At 40.6% G+C, this 20666-nt stretch overlaps 1 protein-coding gene across 1 annotated transcript in view; it reads right to left on the bottom strand.

Moving 5' to 3' along the window:
* The window catches only part of LOC140199173 (plastin-2-like), a 69318-nt gene that overhangs the window by 7319 nt on the left and 41333 nt on the right, over positions 1 to 20666 (bottom strand). Inside the window, exons 10-15 of the mRNA XM_072260802.1 lie at positions 16949 to 17144; positions 16036 to 16114; positions 7480 to 7594; positions 5755 to 5888; positions 4716 to 4839; positions 3001 to 3125 (exon numbers count right to left, since the gene is read on the bottom strand). Of these exons, the coding sequence (XP_072116903.1) occupies positions 3001 to 3125; positions 4716 to 4839; positions 5755 to 5888; positions 7480 to 7594; positions 16036 to 16114; positions 16949 to 17144 (773 nt within the window). The remainder of the gene's footprint in view (positions 1 to 3000; positions 3126 to 4715; positions 4840 to 5754; positions 5889 to 7479; positions 7595 to 16035; positions 16115 to 16948; positions 17145 to 20666) is intronic.

Raw genomic sequence — 20666 nt, 5'->3', positions numbered from 1 at the left:
GTAGGGCTGGGAATTGGTTCTAAATACTCATGGATACAAAGTTCAGTAAAAGTAAGGAGTGGAAGAATGGTGGTGGGGCAGTGGGGAGTGGAAGGATGAGAAGAGTATTACACTGTTGTTTAAGAAAAGTATTACCATAATATATAGGAATAGAATTAGGCCATTTGGTCTATTGAGTCTGCTCTACCATTTCATCATGGCTGATCCATTTTCCCTCTCAGACTCAATCTCCTGCCTGCCGCCCCCTCGATATCCCTTCACCTCCTGACCAATCAAAAATCTATCAACCTCTGCTTTAATTATATATATATATAAAGACTTGGTCTCCACTCTCTGGCTAAAGAAATTCCTCCTCATCTCCATTCTAAAAGGATGCCCTCTATTCTGTGGGGTCCTCTGGTCTGGGACATCCCACCAGAGGAAAAATCCTCTCCACATCCATCCTATCAAGGCCTATCACTATTCGACAGATTTCAATTAGGTCACCCTTCATTCTTCTGAATTCCAGTGAATACAGGTCCACAGCCATCAAATGCTTTTCATATGACAAGCCGTTCAATCCTGGAATTGTTTTCGTGAACCTCCTTTGAACCCTCTCCAGTTTCAGCACATCCTTTCTAAGATAAGGGGACCAAAACTGCTGCCAATACTCCAAGTGAAGCCTCACCAGTGCTTTATTAAGTCTTAACACTACATTCTTGCTTCTATATTCTAGTCCTCTTGAAATGAATTCTAACATTGCATTTGCCTTCCTTGCCACAGACTCAGCCTGCAAATGAACCTTCAGGGAATCCTGCACAAGGACTCTCGAGTCTCTTTGCGCCTCAGTTTTTTGTATTTTCCCTCCATTTAGAAAATAGTCAACCCTTTCATTTCTTCTACCAAAATACATAACCATACACTTCCTAAAACTATATTCCATCTGCTACTTCTTTGCCCAGTCTCCTAATCTTCTGTAGCCTCTCTACTTCTTCAAAACTATCTGCCCCTCCACCTGTTATCTGCAAACTTTGCAACAAAGCTATCATTACTGGAGAGAGGTGGGATGGTGTCCTGAAAAAAATGATGTCTGGCGAAATAACCTATTTGGATAAAAATCATCATTATATAAAAGAACGTATTGTGTTTGCCTCCAGTAAAGGAAATGGATAGTGAAGAGCAAATTCTGGAAAACTATAAAGATTTGAAAAAAATTATAAATGTGATGCTGGGGGAACTGAATAATCCACATATAAGCTGGGATGATAATGGTAAAAAAGACATGGGGAGGAGCAAGGAAGATGTTGCTGGAGCAAAACCAATCCAATTAGTATTTTGGGTGGATTATAAATTGATAAAAGGAATACATCAGAACTGGCAGCTGCGTTAAAGTGGATCAAGTAACTGGCCCAAATGAGATGCATGCTGTTGCTGATGAAAGCAGGGGAGAAAATGCAGAAGACCCGCTTTAAATGTGCAAACTTCCATAGATTTAGGGGTAGTGCCTAAGATATGTAAATGCTACACTTTGTTCTGAAAAAGGTGTTGGGGTAAACTCGGTAACTATAGACAAGTCAGTTTAACCTGTCGAGTGGGGAAAGTTCCTGATAATCAGGGACACAATTAGTAGACACTTGAACAACTGTGGATTGATTAGGGAAAACCGGCATAGACTTGCAGATTGGGTTTAACTAACTGATCAGCTGATCCTTGGTCAGTGTGGACTTGGTGGGATGAATGGGCTTGTTTCCATGCTGCTGCATCTCTTCTGACTCCATATCTCAACAAAGTTTTCCCTGAACAGAGGGGTCTTGAGGCAGATGTACTTGATAAGATATAAATGTAATTTCGAAACACATTTGATATAGTTGATCCACATTGGAGACCATACAGCACAGGGATTAGAACATTGGCTAAATGGCAGCAAATGGATAAGAAGTGAAAATTGTTTTTTGGACCCAGACAGTCCCAAATTTTTTTATACCATGGACTCTTACTATTAACCAAGGGGTCCAAGGTCTTGAAGAGGAGAAGCCCTAGACTAGAGTAAAGTGTACAGTGGAGTTTTCCACGAGTCAGTACTAAAGATCACTGCTGGGAATGGGTAAATAGGCAGCAGATGAAATTTAACACAGTGAAAAGTGAGAACTTACACTTTGGTAGAAAAAAATGTGGCAATATAAAATTAGAGGGCACAATTGTAAAAGTGATACAGAAACAGTGATCTGAAGGTACATGTACCTAATTCAGTGAATGGGTCAGGGCAGATTAACCACCACCTTGAAAAAATCAGACAGGATAGACAGAGCGAAAGAGTACAAGAGCAAGTAAGTCACATTGGACCTTTATTTGCTAAAAGTACAACCACAATTGTGACTAGTCTTGTGACCAGCTCTGGGTGCTAGACTTTTAAGGATATGAATGCCTTGAAGAAGGTGTAAGAAATAATTCCTAAGTTGAGGAATTTTAACTGTGTAGATAGATTGCAGAACCTGTGATAGTTTTTGATGAGGAGAACAAATTGAGGTATATAAAATCTTGAAGATTATAAACAGAATAGATTGAGAGCAGAAGTGGCTGTAGGGTCAAGAACCAGAGGACACAGAAAGAAGATAATTGCTGAAAGAAACAAATGTGCTTTGAAAGAAAACAGTGACTGGCTGGAAGTTGGAATACAGATTCAGTTGTTCAAAGGGAAGCTGGAATAGTTTGTGACAGGAAATAATTTTCAAGGAAAAGTATGAGAGAGTTAAATAAGTATTCTTCACTCTCTTCAAAACTGCAAAATGTCCTCCTATTCCTATCTTCCATAATTGTATGAAAGCTACATAGTTCTGTGGGAGTCTTTTTAGCTTAACAGTTAAAGAAGGCAGTTCATCATCACCTTCTCAAAGACAATTAGGAACAGGAAATAAATGCTGGCTTTGCCAGTGACACCCACAAGCCATGAATGAATAATAAAGTAAATATGCTTTCCTGATTTCTTCTTAAATAATATTATAGTATTTAGATGTGACTCACTTAGCATTGTCAAGCTTCTCTTCATCAGTCAAATCTCCTGTCTTCACAAGGTCATACCGGATCGATGCAGTCTGAATGGCATCAATCAAATCCAGTACTGGTATACTTGTGCTAATTACTTTGTCCTGTGGATTAGGTAACATATCGGAATGGCAAATGTCAGAAAATCCAGCATAAATTTGATGCTTTTATAGGTTAGTGGCTTTGAGAGCTAATTTACAAAGGTTATTTACTGGATATCCATTTATTCTAAGCCTCACAGTTGTAACCTGATCTGATAGCCAACTGAGGGGCTAGTGTGGAAAGGATTCATCCAATTCAGGTTTAGAACCACTCTGGTAATATGCACGTAGAGCCATAGCTTCAAATGTTCTGCAGACAACCGTCAAATACTTGCCTTTGTTGCAATTGATTTTATTCAAATATCTAAAGAAAAAAAAAACTATACCTGAAGTGGCACAAAGCACCACCATCAGTTTGTGCCAGAATGCAAGTGATTACATAATTCCCTTGCTAATCAAAGACCATGCTGCTGGCAATGATTTTTATTCGTGAAACAATGTAGACATCCTCCACTCACCGCATTTTTCTGAAGCAAGAACCCTACTATTGGAAGACTTGGCTGTAGTTTCATTGTGAGCTCTGATTAATTTGCGGGACTGCAAGTGCATACTGTCCATTAAATGAATAGACTGCTCACTGCAGAGTATTGGACTATGTTTAAATAGACTCTACTTGTTTGGATTATTCTCAAATAACTGGTATGTAATTGAATCACTGAAAAATTATGACACACCAGTAAGCCGTTCTTATACGTGCTAGTCTGATAAAGAACCACCAACTTAGTCTTGGCTCCTAATATATGGGTATGGTAGTACTTCTTAAGATAAAAACCATTTGACTAAGTTGACGTGGTGACTGACTGAAAAATTGAATGGTATTTCTGTGTGTGTCTGAAGGACTACTAGAGGAGGTACATGCCAATAGATAAAGAGATATATTGAACATACAAATATTCAACATACACACAGTGGCCACTTTATTAGGTACACCGCTCATTATTGCAAATAACTAATCAGCCAACCATGTGACAGCAACTCAATGCTTAAAAGCATGCAGACACGGTCAAGAGGTCCAGTTGTTGTTCAGACCAAACTTCAGAATGGGGAAGAAATATGATCTAAGTAACTTTGATGTGAAATGATTTTTGGTGCCAGACGGGTAGTTTGCGTACCTCAGAAACTGCTGATCTGGGATTTTCACACACAACAGTCTCTAAGAGTTTACAGAGAATGGTGTGAAAAGAAAAAAAAACATCCAATGAGCAGCAGCTCTGAGGGCAAAAATGCCTTGTTAATGAGAAAGGTTAGAGAAAAATGGCCAGACTGGTTCAAGCTGATAGGAAGACAACTGTAACTCAAATATCTGCTTGTTACAACAGTGCTGTGCAGAAGAGCATCTCTGAACACATAACACATCAAAACTTGAAGTGGATGGGTTACAGTAGCAGAAGACCACAGTCATACACTCAGAGGCCACTTTATTAGATACAGGAGATACCTAATAAAGTGGCCATTTAGTGTATTGCTTATTGATTTATATAATTATTTATTATAATTTCTTAATTACTCTATTTGTTTATTTACTGTTTTAAATTTCAGTGCTGAGCTCGGCCCAGGGAGGTCTATGTGTAAAACACTTGGAATGTAAGTTACCTTAAAGCTAGAGATAGTGGAGCTTTTCCCTGCTTCAGATAATGTCTGATTCACCCAGTTCACGATGATGTCATCATTAACCTTTTCACCATCACCAATCTCCTCCAGCATGTTCAAGGTATACCTACAGCAAGGAAAACAGCATGGCTTTGAGGTGCATGAACTGTGAAAAGAGATGTCAATACACCAACTGTTCATCAGAAGATGCTGTAAATGCAACTTATAAATGAACACTACTTCAAGGCGTGAGAAAATAATATTCCTATGGTTTGGAATGCATTATTCGAATGAGAGGTGGAATCAGATTCAAAATTTAATTGGAAATACACTTGATGGATATAAATGTAGAGCTTAAAAGGCAGGGGTAATGAAACTAATTGGCTTCTTCTTTCAAAGAGTCAGCACAAATTCAGAGGGCTGAACATTTCTATAATGTATGATTCTAAGAATGATTGTCAAAGAGAGATGGATTCAAAGAGCTGAAAAGAAAATTTAAGCCTGGATTCAGGAAATTACTCAAGGGATACATAGAATGGACTCTCATGCAGGATAGGAAATCCTCAATGTGCTGTGGAACTGGAGTTAATATAGGCTGAATGCCCTGATCACACTGTCTAATCAAAATACAAAGGTAGAATGTCTCACTCATGGTGCTCATATCACTTTTCTACCCATTACAGAAAATTTCAGAACGATTCTCAGTTGGCAACAATGTTTTAGATGGTCAATAAAGTTTTGGGAATGGGTGCCAAATGAAAAAAATACATAGAAATCTAGGATCTTTGTGCCTCATATTCAGTTACTGAGATGGGTTGGAGATTTCCAGGACTAACAGCCCCAATAGTAAGCAGCATACATACTGTCTACTAACCATTTTGGTGTAAACCCCAAGCCATATGGAAAACCTAGACATGTTAAATCTACAAAATGCAACAAATTAGCAAATTTGTACCAAACTATCCAATACTTCCATGATATATCAGTTAGCACTTGACACCATCTTTGTCTCACTTATCTACATAAGTTAAAATATACTCACCTCCTCATTAATTGCCACAACAAAGCTAAGGTTGGTGTGTGTTTGCCTTCATTCAGGTCCTGACCCGCGATGCCAACAAGCGAGAATTTGGCTTTGTTCTTTCCCAGATCAACTGCATAATTACAGTTTTCCAGCTGTTGAATAATATAACCTACATGTTAGCAAAACTGCTTTAATTCATTATTTATATAATGAATTCTTCTTGATTGCAGTTAATAAAGGGCTTAAGTGCCTGCATTTTCCATCATTGGTGCTCAATTCAAGTCAATGAGCAGGTCTCCCTTGTTGTGGTTTGGGACACATTATTTGAAGCACTTAAGTTACAATGCACCATATTAAAGCTATGGATATTAATGAACTCATCCCACTGTTCTACTTACTGCTCACATCAAGATACTCTGGTTTAAGTTCCTGCATACTGGGCCATACTCCTCTGGTTGCAGCTGTGTGCCTAACAGCTGAATGTGTTAAATAAATTCCGATGTGGTGCTCAAAGTTGCAGGCAGAGTAAGGAGTGATCATAAAGTTGCCCACCAATCTGTTCACCATTTACACGGTAGCACTGGTGGAGTCTGGTCTTTGCACTTATTACGCTTACCCGTTTTCTATCTGCTTTTTACCATTTGTAAAGTACACTGTTATCTTTTCTCCCCACTTCAAATTTGATGATCTTACATTGTCTCCATTTCCATATTCCCCCTCCCCCATATATAATCTATTCATGTCTAATTTTTATGCTTTATACTATGTTGCCAACCTTTGTGTCACCCAGCAAACTTTGGTAATTGGCTCTTAAACTCATTTCATATATTGAACCATGTTCTTAACAATATTTAATAAATCAGTATTGATTTGTAAGGAATTAAATGCAAAAATAAGTGGATTAATGGTAGCAGTAGTTTCATTTACATATCGATCCAAACCAAAGCTGCAGATAGAGTATCAGAGTGGAAATAATTTAATGACACTTCCAATAAATTGGCTCAGGAAAATGAACAAACACATGGAATTCATGAGCGCAAACCCTTAAATTTCATCAGTTGTTGTCCGTTTGGAAATTAAATAGTTTCATGAACAACAAATGTAAAACGTGGAGAGTGAACATCAGTGTGGAAATTAGACTAAGTGATTCTAAACTAAATGGATTAAATATCCTGTTTCCGTGCAATGACATTTAATAGTGGGTCAGAGACATTCACAAAACATCCACAATTCATATGACTTTGACCGCCATTGATCCTGAGTTGGCTTTGGGATTTGCTTTAGATGGTGTTGGTGGCTTACCAGTCACTGAGACAGGTAGGGAGGAAACACTCCATGATCACATGATCCAAAGTAGGAACACAAGTTCTCTCAATCTTGAAGACCAGCCCACAGATTTGTTGCCATGTGTTCAGCATACCAATTCAGCTTTGGCTATGAAAATGGAAACTGGAAACCAAGGAATGCTTTCAATACAGTGATAATTAGTCTTTCCATTGCGATATATAAAACGTATAGACAGATGGATTTTGATCTTTCTATAGATATATCTGTATTTGCTACAGATGGGCACTTGATGGTCAGTATGGGCAGAGTTGGCTAAAGGACATATTTCTGTGCTATTTGATTATATATCCATCAGCTTTGGGGATGTCAAGTGATCAGCAAAAAATGAAACTACAAAAGTCTCAGTGATATGATTGTTCCGATATATACCAATGGAAGTTTTAATTGAACACTTACTTTCTTCATGTTAGCACCCAGTTTAGGATAAGGGGGCTTGTTCACCCGACTCCAATCCACAGGGACCTTAATCTTTTCATAGAGCTGCAGAATCACCAAGGCATCATCTAGGTCACTGAAACAAAATAATATGTAAGCAATTTAGATCATTAACAAAGTAATGAATGAGATACTGCAATTGAAACATGACATGTGGTAAGAGTTAGGCTTATTTGTGTTTTAGTCTTTTGTTTACTGGAAAAATAAGGATTTAACATTGAAACAGACTCAGAACAGATTAGAGTGAAGACATGTTTTGGGACCAGAGTACACAACTACACCCAGTTCAAGCTGTAATATTCTGATTCAGAATCTGTACTATTATATTCAGAACCAGTGCAGAAAACAGTTGAATTTTCCAGCAGGCTGATCAATGTCAGAAAGGGAACTTGGGGCAGGAATTTGGTAACAGATATTCCTCCTATGAACTGCTCTGCTGATGATAGAACATGTTTTTATTAACTGCTGAATTTAAGAGCAAAGAAAAACTCCCAAAATACTTCATTCTATCCAGATATAAACAAATTTAGAAATGTGCAGATTGACACTAGCTTGCTTTTTGAATGGATTTAGAACATAGAATGGTAAGCACAGGAGCAGAACCTTCAGCCCACAAAGTTGTGGCAAGCTAATAAAATTAGTAATCAAATGTTCACTAAATTAATCCTTTTTGTCTACATAATGTCCATATCCTTCCATTTCATACCTTCATATGCCTATCCAAGAGCACCTTGAATGCTCCTATCTACCACCACTCCAGAAGGTGCATTTCAGGCACCCACCACTCTGCGTTTAAAACAATTAGCCCCACACATCCCTTCTGAATTTACCGCCACTTGCCTTAAATGGCAATGCCAAATAGAAGTCCATTTTTAATTTCTACATTAGTGTTTGTGTCATAGTTTATAGTTTGTGTTCACATAGTTTTTGTAAGTGGTCGCATATGATTTAGTTTGTTCTGTGTAAATTGATTTCTACCCTCCTCACAATATCTACACTCTAATATCCACTGTTCCTTAATATAAAGTATGATCATCTTAGTGCAAGAGCTTTAGATGGGCAGAATTTGTAGCGTGCATCCAAGAGGGTTTCTTAAATCGATATGCAGATAGTCCAACAAGAGGAGAGGCTGTATTGGACTTGGCATTGGGTAATGAGCCAGGCCTGGTGACTGACCTTTCAGTGGGTGAGCAGTTACAAAACAGTGACCACAACTCCTTAAGTTTTAAGATAGCTACGGTTAAGGATAAGTCTAGACCTTACAGGAAAAGTACTAAATTAGAGCAGGGCAAATTACGAGAGCATTAGGCAGGAACTAGAGAGGGTTAGTTGGGAACACAGACACGAGGAAATCTGCAGATGCTGGAAATTCAAGCAACAAAGCAACTGTCTACTATAAGCCTACTGACTCTCACAGCTACCTGGACTACTCCTCTTCCCACCCTGTCTCTTGCAAAAATGCCATCCCCTTCTCGTAATTCCTCCATCTCTGCCGCATCTGCTCTCAGGATGAGGCTTTTCATTCCAGAACAAAGGAGATGTCTTCCTTTTTTAAAGAAAGACACTTCCCTTCCTCCATCATCAACTCTGCTCTCAAATGCATCTCTCCCATTTCATGCACGTCTGCTCTCACCCCATCCTCCTGCCACCCCACTAGGAATAGGGTTCCCCTTGCCCTAACCTCCCACCCCACCAGCCTCCGGGTCCAACATATTATTCTCCATAACTTCCACCACCTCCAACGGGTTCCCACCACCAAGCACATCTTTCCCTCCCCCCCCACTTTCCACAGGGATCGCTCCCTATGTGACTCCCTTGTTCATTCATTCCCCCCCCATCCCCTCCCACCGATCTCCCTCCCAGCACTTATCCTTGTAAGTGGAACAAGTGCTACACATGCCCTCACACTTCCTCCCTCACCACCATTCAGGGCCCCAGACAGTCATTCCAGGTGAGGCAACACTTCACCTGTGAGTCGGCTGGGGTGATATACTGCGTCCAGTGCTCCCGGTGTGGCCTATATATTGGCGAGACCCAATGCAGGCTGGGAGACGTTTCGCTGAACACCTGCGCTCTGTCCGCCAGAGAAAGCAGGATCTCCCAATGGCCACACATTTTAATTCCACGTCCCATTCCCATTCTGATATGTCTCATCACGGCCTCCTCTACTGTAAAGATGAAGCCACACTCAGGTTGGAGGAACAACACCTTATATTCCGTCTGGGTAGCCTCCAACCTGATGGCATGAATATTGACTTCTCTTACTTCCGTTAATGCCCCTTCTCCCCTTCATATCCCTTCCCTTATTTATTTATTTAATATATTTTTTATATATTTTATTTTTTCCCCCTTTTTTCTCTCTTTTTTGTCCCTCTCACTATAACTCCTTGCCTGCTCTCCACCCTCTGGGCTCCCCTCCCCACTTCTCTTTCTCCCCAGGATTCCTGTCCCATGATCCTCTCCCTTCTCCAGCCTGGTATCCCTTTTGCTAATCAACTTTCCAAACTCTTAGATCCATCCCTCCCCTCCTGCCTTCTCCTATCATTTCGGATCTCCCCCTCCCCCTCCCACTTTCAAATCGCTTACCATCTCTTCTTTCAGTTCCTGAAATGTTGACTGTACCTCTTCCTATAGATGCTGCCTGGCCTGCTGCGTTCATCAGCATTTTTTGTGTTAATTTGGAACATCTGTTTTTGGGCAAGTTCACATCCCTGTGGATGGTGTTTAAAGACCAATTGCACAGAGTACAGGACAGGTAAGTTCCAGTCAGGAGGAAGGACAAGGATGGCAAGGTAAGAGAATCTTGTATGTTGAGGGGTGGGGGAGGAATTTAGTCAAGGTGAAAAGAGGAAAGTATGTAAAGCTTAGGAGGCTAGAGTTAAACAGAGTCCTTGAAGATTATAAAGAAACCAGAAAAGAACTTAAGAAGGGAATTAGGAAAGCTAGAAGGGCCATGAAAACCCAACACTATCTCCTCAAAATTACCTCAAAATGCCCTAGCAGATTAATACACACAGTACTGGCAAGTAGGATTGAAGAGAAACCCAAGACAATCATTACATACCTCAAGAGCAAGAGGATAACTAGGGAGAGGGTAGGACCACTGAAAGGTAAAGAGGGGAACATATGCTTGGATATGAAGGATGTGGGTGAGGTCCTAAATGAGTACTTTATATCAGTATTTACCAAGAAGAAGGACATGGAGGATAGGGAGATCAGTGCTGTGCATATCAACATGCTATGGCATTTTGAGCTAACAGGGGAGATAGTGTTGGGTTCCTTAAGGACCATTAATGTGGCTAAATCCACGGGGCCTAATGGAATATACTCCAAGTTATTGAGAGAGGCGAGAGAAGTGATTGCTGGGGCCTTAACCAATATCTTCATGTACTTTCTAGCCATGGGCAAGGTCCTGGAGGATAGGTAAGTAGCTAATATTCTTTCATTATTCACAAGAGGAACCAGGGATAATCTTAGAAACTATAGAGCAGTGGGTCTTACATCAGTGGTAATGAAGTTACTGGATAAAATACTTAAGGACAGGATTTATGAGCATTTGGAAAACAGTGGCCTAATTAGGGAGAGCCAACATTGCTTTGTATAGAGAAAGTCACGTCTTACCAACCTGAGTTTTTTTGATGAGGTGATGAGGGTGATCAATGAAGGCAGAACTGTGGAGGTTGTCTACATAGATTTTAGTAAGAGTTTTGATAAGGTGCCTCATAGGAGACTCATTTAGAAGGTTAAGGTGTATGGAATTCATGGTGAATTGGCCATTTGGATTCAGAACTGGCTTGTAGTGGTCAAAGGGCCTTATTTTAGTTGGAGGTCTGCGATTAATAGTGTTCCTCATGGACCTACACTGGGACCTCTGCATCTGTAATGTATATAAATGACCAAGATGAAAATATAAGTGGGTGGGTTTATAAGTCTGTAGATGATACAAAGAATGGTTGCACTGTGATAGCAAATGCAGTGGTGATCTTCTGTTATATTCTATAACCCAGCGGTCCCCAACCACCGGGCCGCGAGGAAGCGATATGAGTCAGCTGCACCTTTCCTCATTCCCTGTCACGCACTGTTCAACTTGAACATAGGGTTGCCAACTGTCCCGTATATTGGGCTAAATTGTTTTGTCCCATACGGGACTGCCCTTGTCCCGTATTTCCCCCGCTAAGGTAGAGTATTCCTATGAAACCATTCCTAAGCCGAAATGGCATAAAGCGAAGAAGCAATTACCATTAATTTATATGGGAAAAATTTTTGAGCGTTCCCAGACCCAAAAAATAACCTACCAAATTATACCAAATAACACATAAAACGTAAAATAACACTAACATATAGTAAAAGCATGAATGATATGATAAATACACAGCCTATATAAAGTAGAAATAATGTATGTACAGTGTAGTCAGGAAGATTAAGTCAAAACGGATTTGTGGAAAAACATCAGCACATACGCGCATGCGCACGTCATGCATGAGCACACAGGTGCCCGCGCAAGGCTTCATGGTTATGGTAGTCTTTCTCGGGGTAAACACAAGTGTCCCAGGATTTGACTGCTACTTTTGTCCCTTATTTGGGAGTGAGAAAGTTGGCAACCCTAACTGTAAAAGACATGTTGAGGTGAGTTTAACCCTACTTGAACACCCCCCCCCCCCCCCCAGTCGGCCGGTCCACAAGAATATTGTCGATATTAAACCAGTTTGCGAGGCAAAAAATGTTGGGGACCCCTGCTATAACCAATGCAGATGGTGTGGGGATATTCCACAGTACTCCTTCACTGTTGAAGTGGTTCCAGCGATGATGAAACTGAATTGAAGGATGCCCAAACTAGGTTAATATGCACTTGGGGAACAAGTAAGTGTAAGTTTAAAAAGCAAGCAGGACCTGTTGGGACTTTCGGAGGAGCCTGAGATCACGCTTGTTTTGAGTAAGCGTGAGATGTAAGAAGTCAACAAGGCCTGTCGGGATTTTTAGCAGAGTTTGAAATTATTTGCGTTATTAGGCACTTGGTAAGGACCAATAAAAAGGAGTTAGGTTTACGTGGCGTGGCCATGATGTGAGTGGGCCAGGTTTAGTGTGGGGAGCTGAGGCTTTTGATCAATAGGCTTCAGTAAGAAGAGGCGAAAAGTAGGTTGAGGTTTTTGTCAAGTTTCTCTCCTTTCTTTATTGGTGCCTAGTTAGAGCATCGAGAATGAATCCCAGGTCAATGATATGTTCTTCATGCAAGATGTGGAAGATCTGGGAGATCTTCAGTCTCCTTGATTGCTACATTTGCAAGAAGTACATCTAGGTGCAGCTCTTTACCAGTGTGTTAGGGAACTGGAGCTAAAGTTGAATGACCCTTGTTTCATCTGGGAGAATGAGAAGGTGATAGATAAGAGCTACATTAGTCAGTGGATACTGTCTCTGTGGACATTGGCAAGGCCTTTGACAAAGTTCCGTACGGGAGACAGGTTGGCATTCTGGATGAAGTAGTAAATTGGATTCAACATTTGCTTTGTGGGAGAAGTCAGAGGCTGGTGGTAGACAGTTGCTTCTCTAACTGGAAGCCTGTGACTAGTGGTGTGCAGCTGGGATCGGTGCTGGGTTAGGATCCTTGTCTTCCTGACCAGCAGTCCGCAATCAATAAGGATAGACAGCAATACCTCTGCCATGATTATCCTCAACACTCATACTCCACAAAGCTATATCCTCAGCCCTCTACTCCCTTTACATTTCACTGTGTGGCTGGATTCTGTTAGTACTCCATCCATAAGTTGCAGATGATACCACTGTAGGTGGTCATGTCTCAAGCTATAGTGAGTTGGAATCTAAGAAGAAGATAGAGAACCTAGTGACATGGTGTTGTGACAACAAACTTTCCCTCAAAGCAGAAGAGCTGGTCATTGACTTCAGGGAGAGGGAAGGCGCCCACACTCCTGTTTAAGTCAGTGGTGCTAATGTCAAGAGGGCTGAGAGCTTCAAGTTCCTATGAGTGAACAGCACCAATAGCCTGCCTGATCCAACCACATAGATGCTATGGTGTGAAAGATTCACCAGTACCTCAACTTCCATAGGAGGTTAAAAAATTTGGCATGTCCTCGCTGAATCTCACCAATTTTTATTGATGCACCGTAAAAAATATCCTGTCTGAATGTATCACAGCTTGGTATGCCAACTGCTCTGCCAGTGACCACATGAAACTGCAGAGATTTGTGGACACAGCTCAGCATATCATGGAAACCAGCTTCCCCATCCATGGGCTCTGTCTATACTTCTCGCTGTCTCGGCAAAGCAGCCAGCATAATCGAAGTCCCACCCGTCCCAGGCATTCTCCCCTTCTTCCCTTTTCCATCGGACAGAAGATACAAAAGTCTAAAGCATATATCACCAGATTTAAGGACAGCTTCTATTCTGCTGTTAGAACATTATTGAATGGTTCCCTTGTATGATAAGATGGGCTCTTGACCTCACAATCTGCTGCGTCCTAACCTCGCACTTTATTGTCTACCTGCACTGCATTTAATCTGTAACTGTAACACTTCATTATGTATTCTATTATTGTTCTCCCTTGTATTACCTCAATGCACTGTTATAATGAACAGTATGTGAGACAATTTTTTTTCATTGTATCTTGCTACATGTTACAATAATGTACCAAATTACCTTCCACAGGATATATACTCACTGACCTACTTCTGTAGCCACAATATTTATGTGGCTGGCCTATTTGTGTTTCCAGTAAATGACAACTTGCAATTGGGTGAAAAAAAAATCAGTGATAACAAAATTGTTCTTTGTCCAGCAGTAGTAGTTTGATTCTCATACACATTGTGCATTGCCTCGTACAGATGGTACGAATTTCATGATCACTGCTCTGCCCCAAGCCTGGACGTTGTGCTGGTCCTGTTGCATGCAGGCATGGACTGCTCCTTTATCTGGGTTTTTTACAGGATGTTGGACATTCATTCCAATTTACAATGGCAGCAAGGTTATTAATTAAAAGTTCATGAAGGTTACTGACAAAAGGACTTTCTTTTACTCTTCATACAGATAGTAAAGATCCCACAGCACTTTCTAAAAGAAACACAGATTTTTTTCCTCCTGCCACAAAGAAGAGAAAAACTGCAGATGCTGGGAATCCACTGTGACGAAAAACCAAGTTATCAGAAGATTGATGCTAATGAGAGAGATAAGTGAGACAATGGAGAAACATTCAAAATGTTAATGAAAGAGGAGAGAGAGATAACGGAAAGAGACACCAGTCCGAGTATTGACAGACCGATTGCTTTGAACCTGAATTGTTTGAAGTTTGATGGACAGGCGATACCCCAGCAGGGGGATAAAAAGAACAGGTTCGCTAAGGCAAGACACCACGAGATCACGAGATAACGAGACCCTGGAAGAGCGGTGTGCCCCCACAAGTTGGTGGAAGTTAGAGGTCTGGTCGCGGGAACCAACCATAGATGCACAGGGTGAAAAGGGTACGATCGGTGGGAACCTGGTGTGTGTGTCCGCCCTTGCCTGGGTGCCGGGTTCACCGCGGAAGAACGGTCGTATCCGGAACGGAGGGGTCACAGTTGGTGACCACAGAAGACATTAAAAGGGTTCGCCTGAAAGCTAACTGCGAAGAACAAAGGTCTGTCTGAATCAGATTTGCATATTATCTCACTCTCTCTCTCCAACGGCACAACAGCGATTACTGCAAACTGTACTCAGCTGAACTGAACTCTGCGTCACTTGAGACTGATCATTTTACCCCTAGACTGCGATAGAGCTTGGTTGATTCCTATTACCTTAGTTCCGTGTACATGTGTGTTTTATCATTGCTAATCTGTTGCGTTTATATCCTTACGATTAGAGTACTGTGTTACTTATTTCTTTAATAAAATTTTCTTAGTTCCAGTAATCCAGACTCCAACTAAGTGGTCTATTTCTGCTGGTTTGGCATCCCAGTTACAGGGTACGTAACACCACACACAAAATGCCGGAGGAACTCAGTAGGCCAGGAGCATCTGTTGAAAAGAGTACAGGACCTGATGAAGGATCTCGGCCCAAAATTTTCCATAGATGCTGCCTGGCCTGCTGAGTTCCTCCAGCATTTTGTGTGTGTTGCTTTTTCCCTCCTGTTTGGCGATCAATATTTACCCCTTAACTATTATCACTAAAGTAGATTACCTTTACACTATAACCCATAACACAGCTATTTATGAGGCATTTCTTTGGCCAATTTGGTTACGCCATTTTATACATTACCCTTCAAAAGAAATTTATGAATATAAAACACTTCTGGATTCTCTAAAATAGAGCTATGATAATTTATACTGAAGATTTGTCATGGGCAGAGCAGCAATTGATTGTATGTGAAATTTGCAAAGCAATTAACTGTACAAAGCATTTTAAGTGTGGATGATTTAGACTTTCATAGTAACTTGTTGTGGATGGTGCACATGCCTCTGAAATCACTTGGTTAATGTTCTGTGACGTAGGCCCTACAACCTGTGTCTAGCCATAAGAGTTATCCTTCCTTACCTGTACAAATGATTCACATGAGGAGTCACACCAAGTGAATTCATCCAGTTTCTGAAAGTCCTTTCTTCTCTTGTTTCACCTACAAAATTATTGAAGCAGGGAGAAAATGTTTAGTTGCTAACAAAAAGGCAGCAAAATCTATGATTCTGGAAAGGGAGCATCCATAAATCTTGCCCATATGAAGATGTAGTTGAAGAATGCAAGGAGATAATTGCACAGTTAATAAGTGTTGAACATTGAAACAAATAAGCGTTCTGCTGTAACCGGCTGATAAAATGTGGTATTTCCTCAGAAACTGTCCTAGTGCCTCAGACCACAAACGACCAGCCACGCTCCATCCCGAGTAGGAACTTGCTGTACAAAATCAAACTAAAATATGTCAGATAGAGTCAAGGTACCTTTATCTATCTGAATTTTAGTGATTGAATGAAATAAATCCAACTACTCAAGTCTGTCTTTGCAAGCATTACCCATATCTTTGATAATGTACACTTCAAAATTTACAATATATATTCTCTCTACAAAGAAATTGTGCACAATATTCTTCACCAATTACAGCTTTTCTTTGTTTTTTTTATTAACATTATTTATGCTGATCTGATAGAAAAAAACAAAATCCATTTTGAACAACTGCATCCCTCTGTGCCAGTAAAGAATAAATTTACTGTTGCAGTGTGAAGCTCAACCTGAAGTGTTTGTACCCAAGTTTCAGTTTGATCCCTGGACCCACAAGCCTTTACTGGAGCTCATTGCTGGGAAGGCAACATTAATTGCTTTTGATTAGAGTAAAGGCACTAATTTGTACCAAAAGATTAGCAGGTTTGGACTGACATCTTACACCAGACCGACAAAGTTCTTCACAAATGAAACATTTTAAGTTGTCAAAAGCATTTTAATTTTCTCAAGTGCTTACCCTCCAGGAGACTCCAGTCTATGTCCTGATTCTCAGGCTTCTGAAGAGCTGGATATTTGTTGAAGAGATTGGCAACAAACGCCAAGTTTAACTTGGGGTTTCCACGTACGACATCTGCTGCTGTGACAAACTGTCTGCAGCCAAGTTTATCGGCTTGCTGAAGCATGGACTCTGCACGTTTCAAGTCATCTTTTTCCTGAATAAGTAATGAAGTATTTGTGATATTCAGCCTGATTTGTTTTTGAAGCCTCAAACTGCAATCCTAACATATCCTTAGAAAAACTGACTATGCTCTTCACTCAGCTCTGGAACCCTTGGGCATTGAAGATGCATACATCAGGATTGTCTTTGTTGACTACAGCTTAGCATTGAACACTATGATCTCTTCAAAACTCATCACCAAGCTTCAACGCCTGGGCCTCAGTACCTCCCTGTGCAACTGGATCCTTGATTTCCTCACTGGCAATCCCTGGTTAGTATGGATTGGTAACAGCATCTCCTCCGCACAGACTATCAGCGCAGGGATGTGTGCTTAGCCCCCTGCTCTACTCACATTATACTTATGACTGTGTGGCTAAGTTCACCTCCAAAGCCATATTTAAGTTTGCTGACGACTACAATGCTGTTGGCTGAATCAAAGGTGGTGATGAATCAGCATATAGCAGAGAGATTCAAAATCTGGTTGAGTGGTGCAACAATAACAATCTCCCACTCAGTGTTAGCCAAACAAAAGAGCTGATTATCAGCTATGGGAGGAAGAAGGTGCAGGTCCATGACCTAGACTTATTAGGGGAACAGAGGTAGAGGGGTCAGTAGTTTTAAATTCCTTGCTATCAACATTGCAGAGGATCTGTCCTTGTACCAGGACATAGTGTCATAACAAAGAAGGCAAGACAGAGCCTGTACTTTCTTAGATGTTTGCATAGATTTGGCATGTCACCGAAAGCTTTGACAAACTTCTATAGATGCACAGTGGAGAGTATTCTAACTGGCTCCATCATGGACTGCTATGGACACACTAATGGCCTGGAATGAAAAAGGCTACAGAAAGTGGTGGATACAGACAAGTCCATCATAGGCAAAGCCCTCCCCACCTTTAAGTACATTTACATGGAGCACTGCCTCAAGAAAGCAGCATCCATCATCAAAGACCCCCACCATCCAGGCCATGTCCTCTTCTTACCACTGCCATCAGGTAGGAGGTACGGATGCCTTAAGTCCCACATAGTCAGGTTCAGGAACAGTTACTATGTCACCACCATCAGAATCCTGAACTGTTCACACTACTCTGAACTAATTCCACCATCTACAGACTCACTTTCAAACATTCTTTACAACCTATGTTCTCAGTATTATGTTTATTTGCACACTTCTTTTGTATATTGGTGTTTATTAGTGTTTATACATAGTTTTTCTTAGAATTCTATTGTCTTTCTTTTTTTCTGTAAATGCCTGCAAGAAAATTAATCTCAAGGTTGTATATGGTAACATTTACGTACTTGGGTAATAAATTTACTTTGAAATTGAACTATAACTCAAATCCAACTAATAGTTGGCAAGTATCCTGAATTGTAAGCATGGTGATGTTACTCTTAATACAGATGAGTTCAATTTCTCATGATCAGTTAACAGCCATCATTTTACCATTTATCTGAGTGTTCCACAGAAATTATACCAACGTTTGAACAATAGGAAAACAGTTCACTCACCCCAAACAATTACCTGCCTGGCCTTACATATCTTCTGACCTCCCGTCCACACCTCATTAGAATTCAGTTCATTTTGTGGACTGGTACTACATCGCTAATCATTCTACTTAAATACTGTAGCCATTTCATTTACATTTTTAATGAAATGAAAGCCAAGAATTCTAAGCGAATGTTTACCAACATACCGTATATGCAAAGAAATTAACATTTTAAAAGAGTGGATTAGTGAAAGTCACTCAGAACCACAATCAGAATCGTGTTTAATATCACTGGTATATCTCAGGGAATTTGTTGTTTTGCAGTAGCAGTACATGGCAATACATATTAACAAAAACTATAAATTACAATAAGAAGTATATAAAGAGGAAAATTAAATTAAATAAGTAGTGTGTAATGCCTGGTTAAGAACATGTCTTATTGTATTGCTAATGTTGTGCTATTAAGTGTTTTATTTTCTGCAGCTTTTCTGTAAAACACATTGTGTTCTGTAAATTAAGTTTCACGGTTCAGTACTTTGGTTTCTGCAAAGATAAGGATTCATTTGCTCAGTTTAGGAATGTGGTATCAGCCAATCAGGTTTGTCCTGGTAACTTTCTGTACAGTGGGATGCCGTGGAACATTTGAGAGATTTCTGAGGGACAATGGGATGGTTTTGGGTCTTTGTTGGAATGAGGTGTGAAGAAGAGCAACAGGGAAGATGCTTGCAGAATCCCGCCCAAAGGAGATCCTGTTGTGAGAAATGCTTAGTGCAGACGAATGGGTCCAAGGAGGAAGTGCCAATACTCCTGAGTTAGCCAGTCCGTTTGAAATGGTCTTCAAGGGAAGTTCCAACTGTGGCTGGTGTCTTTCACGCAGAACGTGCGTTCAATAGGTGAGTAATCAAAGCAAAGCACCCGACTACTCCGGAAATGATCTCCAACATTTTGCGCGCACTTAGACTGGCCTAATTGTACTGGGCCCTTTTTCTTTTTCTCTATTAACTGCTTAAAGTTGAAATATCTGTAAATATACTTCCACTTTAATTTTGTGCTGGTGTAAGGTCCGTTATTTCCAGGCAAACGGTAACTTTGCGTGGGGCAGTATTTACACAGCATTCACCATAATTTCCACACCCCCATTGGAACATTCCAACTTTCCTATTTGGTTGAATCCAAGTCATTCCAATCCTAGACGTGTTGTCTATTGAAGGTGCCCTTCTCACCATTACCCATGCAATGCTGAGTTACTTGGCTGTTAGCCAGAGTTAGCTAACAAGCCTGGTTTATTTCAAGTCACGGTGAGAGGGTTACTAGTGCAAAAAGAGAGGGAAAAAGTACTGAGGTAGTATTCATGGGTTCATTGTCCATTCAGAAATCTGATGGTGGAGGGAAATAAGAGGCTCCTGAAACATTGAGTGTGTGTTTTCAGGGTCCTGTACCACCACCTTGATGGCAGAAATAGGGCATGTTTTGGGTGATTGGAGTCCTTACTGATGAATGGCACATTTTTGAGCCTTGGTTTCTGAAGGTGTCCTGGATGCTGGGGAGGCTGGTGCCCATGATGGAGCTAGCAAAGTTTACAACTTTCTGCAGCTTTTTCTGATCCTGTGCAATGGCCCCTGCATACCAATCAGTCATGCAACCAGTAACAGTACTCTCCATGGCACATTTGTAGAAATATGTGAGTGTCAATTCAATTCTCAAACTCAAACTCAATACGAATTCTTAAACTAATGAAACATAGCCTTTGTCATGCCTTCTTTGTAATTGCATCAATATATTAGGCCCAAGATAGATACGCGAGATGTTGACACCCAAGGAGCTTGAAATTGCTCACCCTCTCCACTTCTGATAGCTTGGTAAGGACTGGTCTGTGTTCCCTTGACTTCCCCTTCCTGAAGTACACAATCAATTCCTTGGTCTTGCTGATGTTGGGAGCAAGGTTGTTGCTACTACACTACTCACCCAGCAGCTGATCTATTTTGCTCCTGAACATCATCTTGTCACCATCTGAAATTCTGCCAATAATAG

This window comes from Mobula birostris, chromosome 6 (genome assembly GCF_030028105.1).
Source record: "Mobula birostris isolate sMobBir1 chromosome 6, sMobBir1.hap1, whole genome shotgun sequence".
Lineage (NCBI taxonomy): Eukaryota > Metazoa > Chordata > Chondrichthyes > Myliobatiformes > Myliobatidae > Mobula > Mobula birostris.
This window is presented reverse-complemented; position numbering and strand designations above follow the sequence as displayed.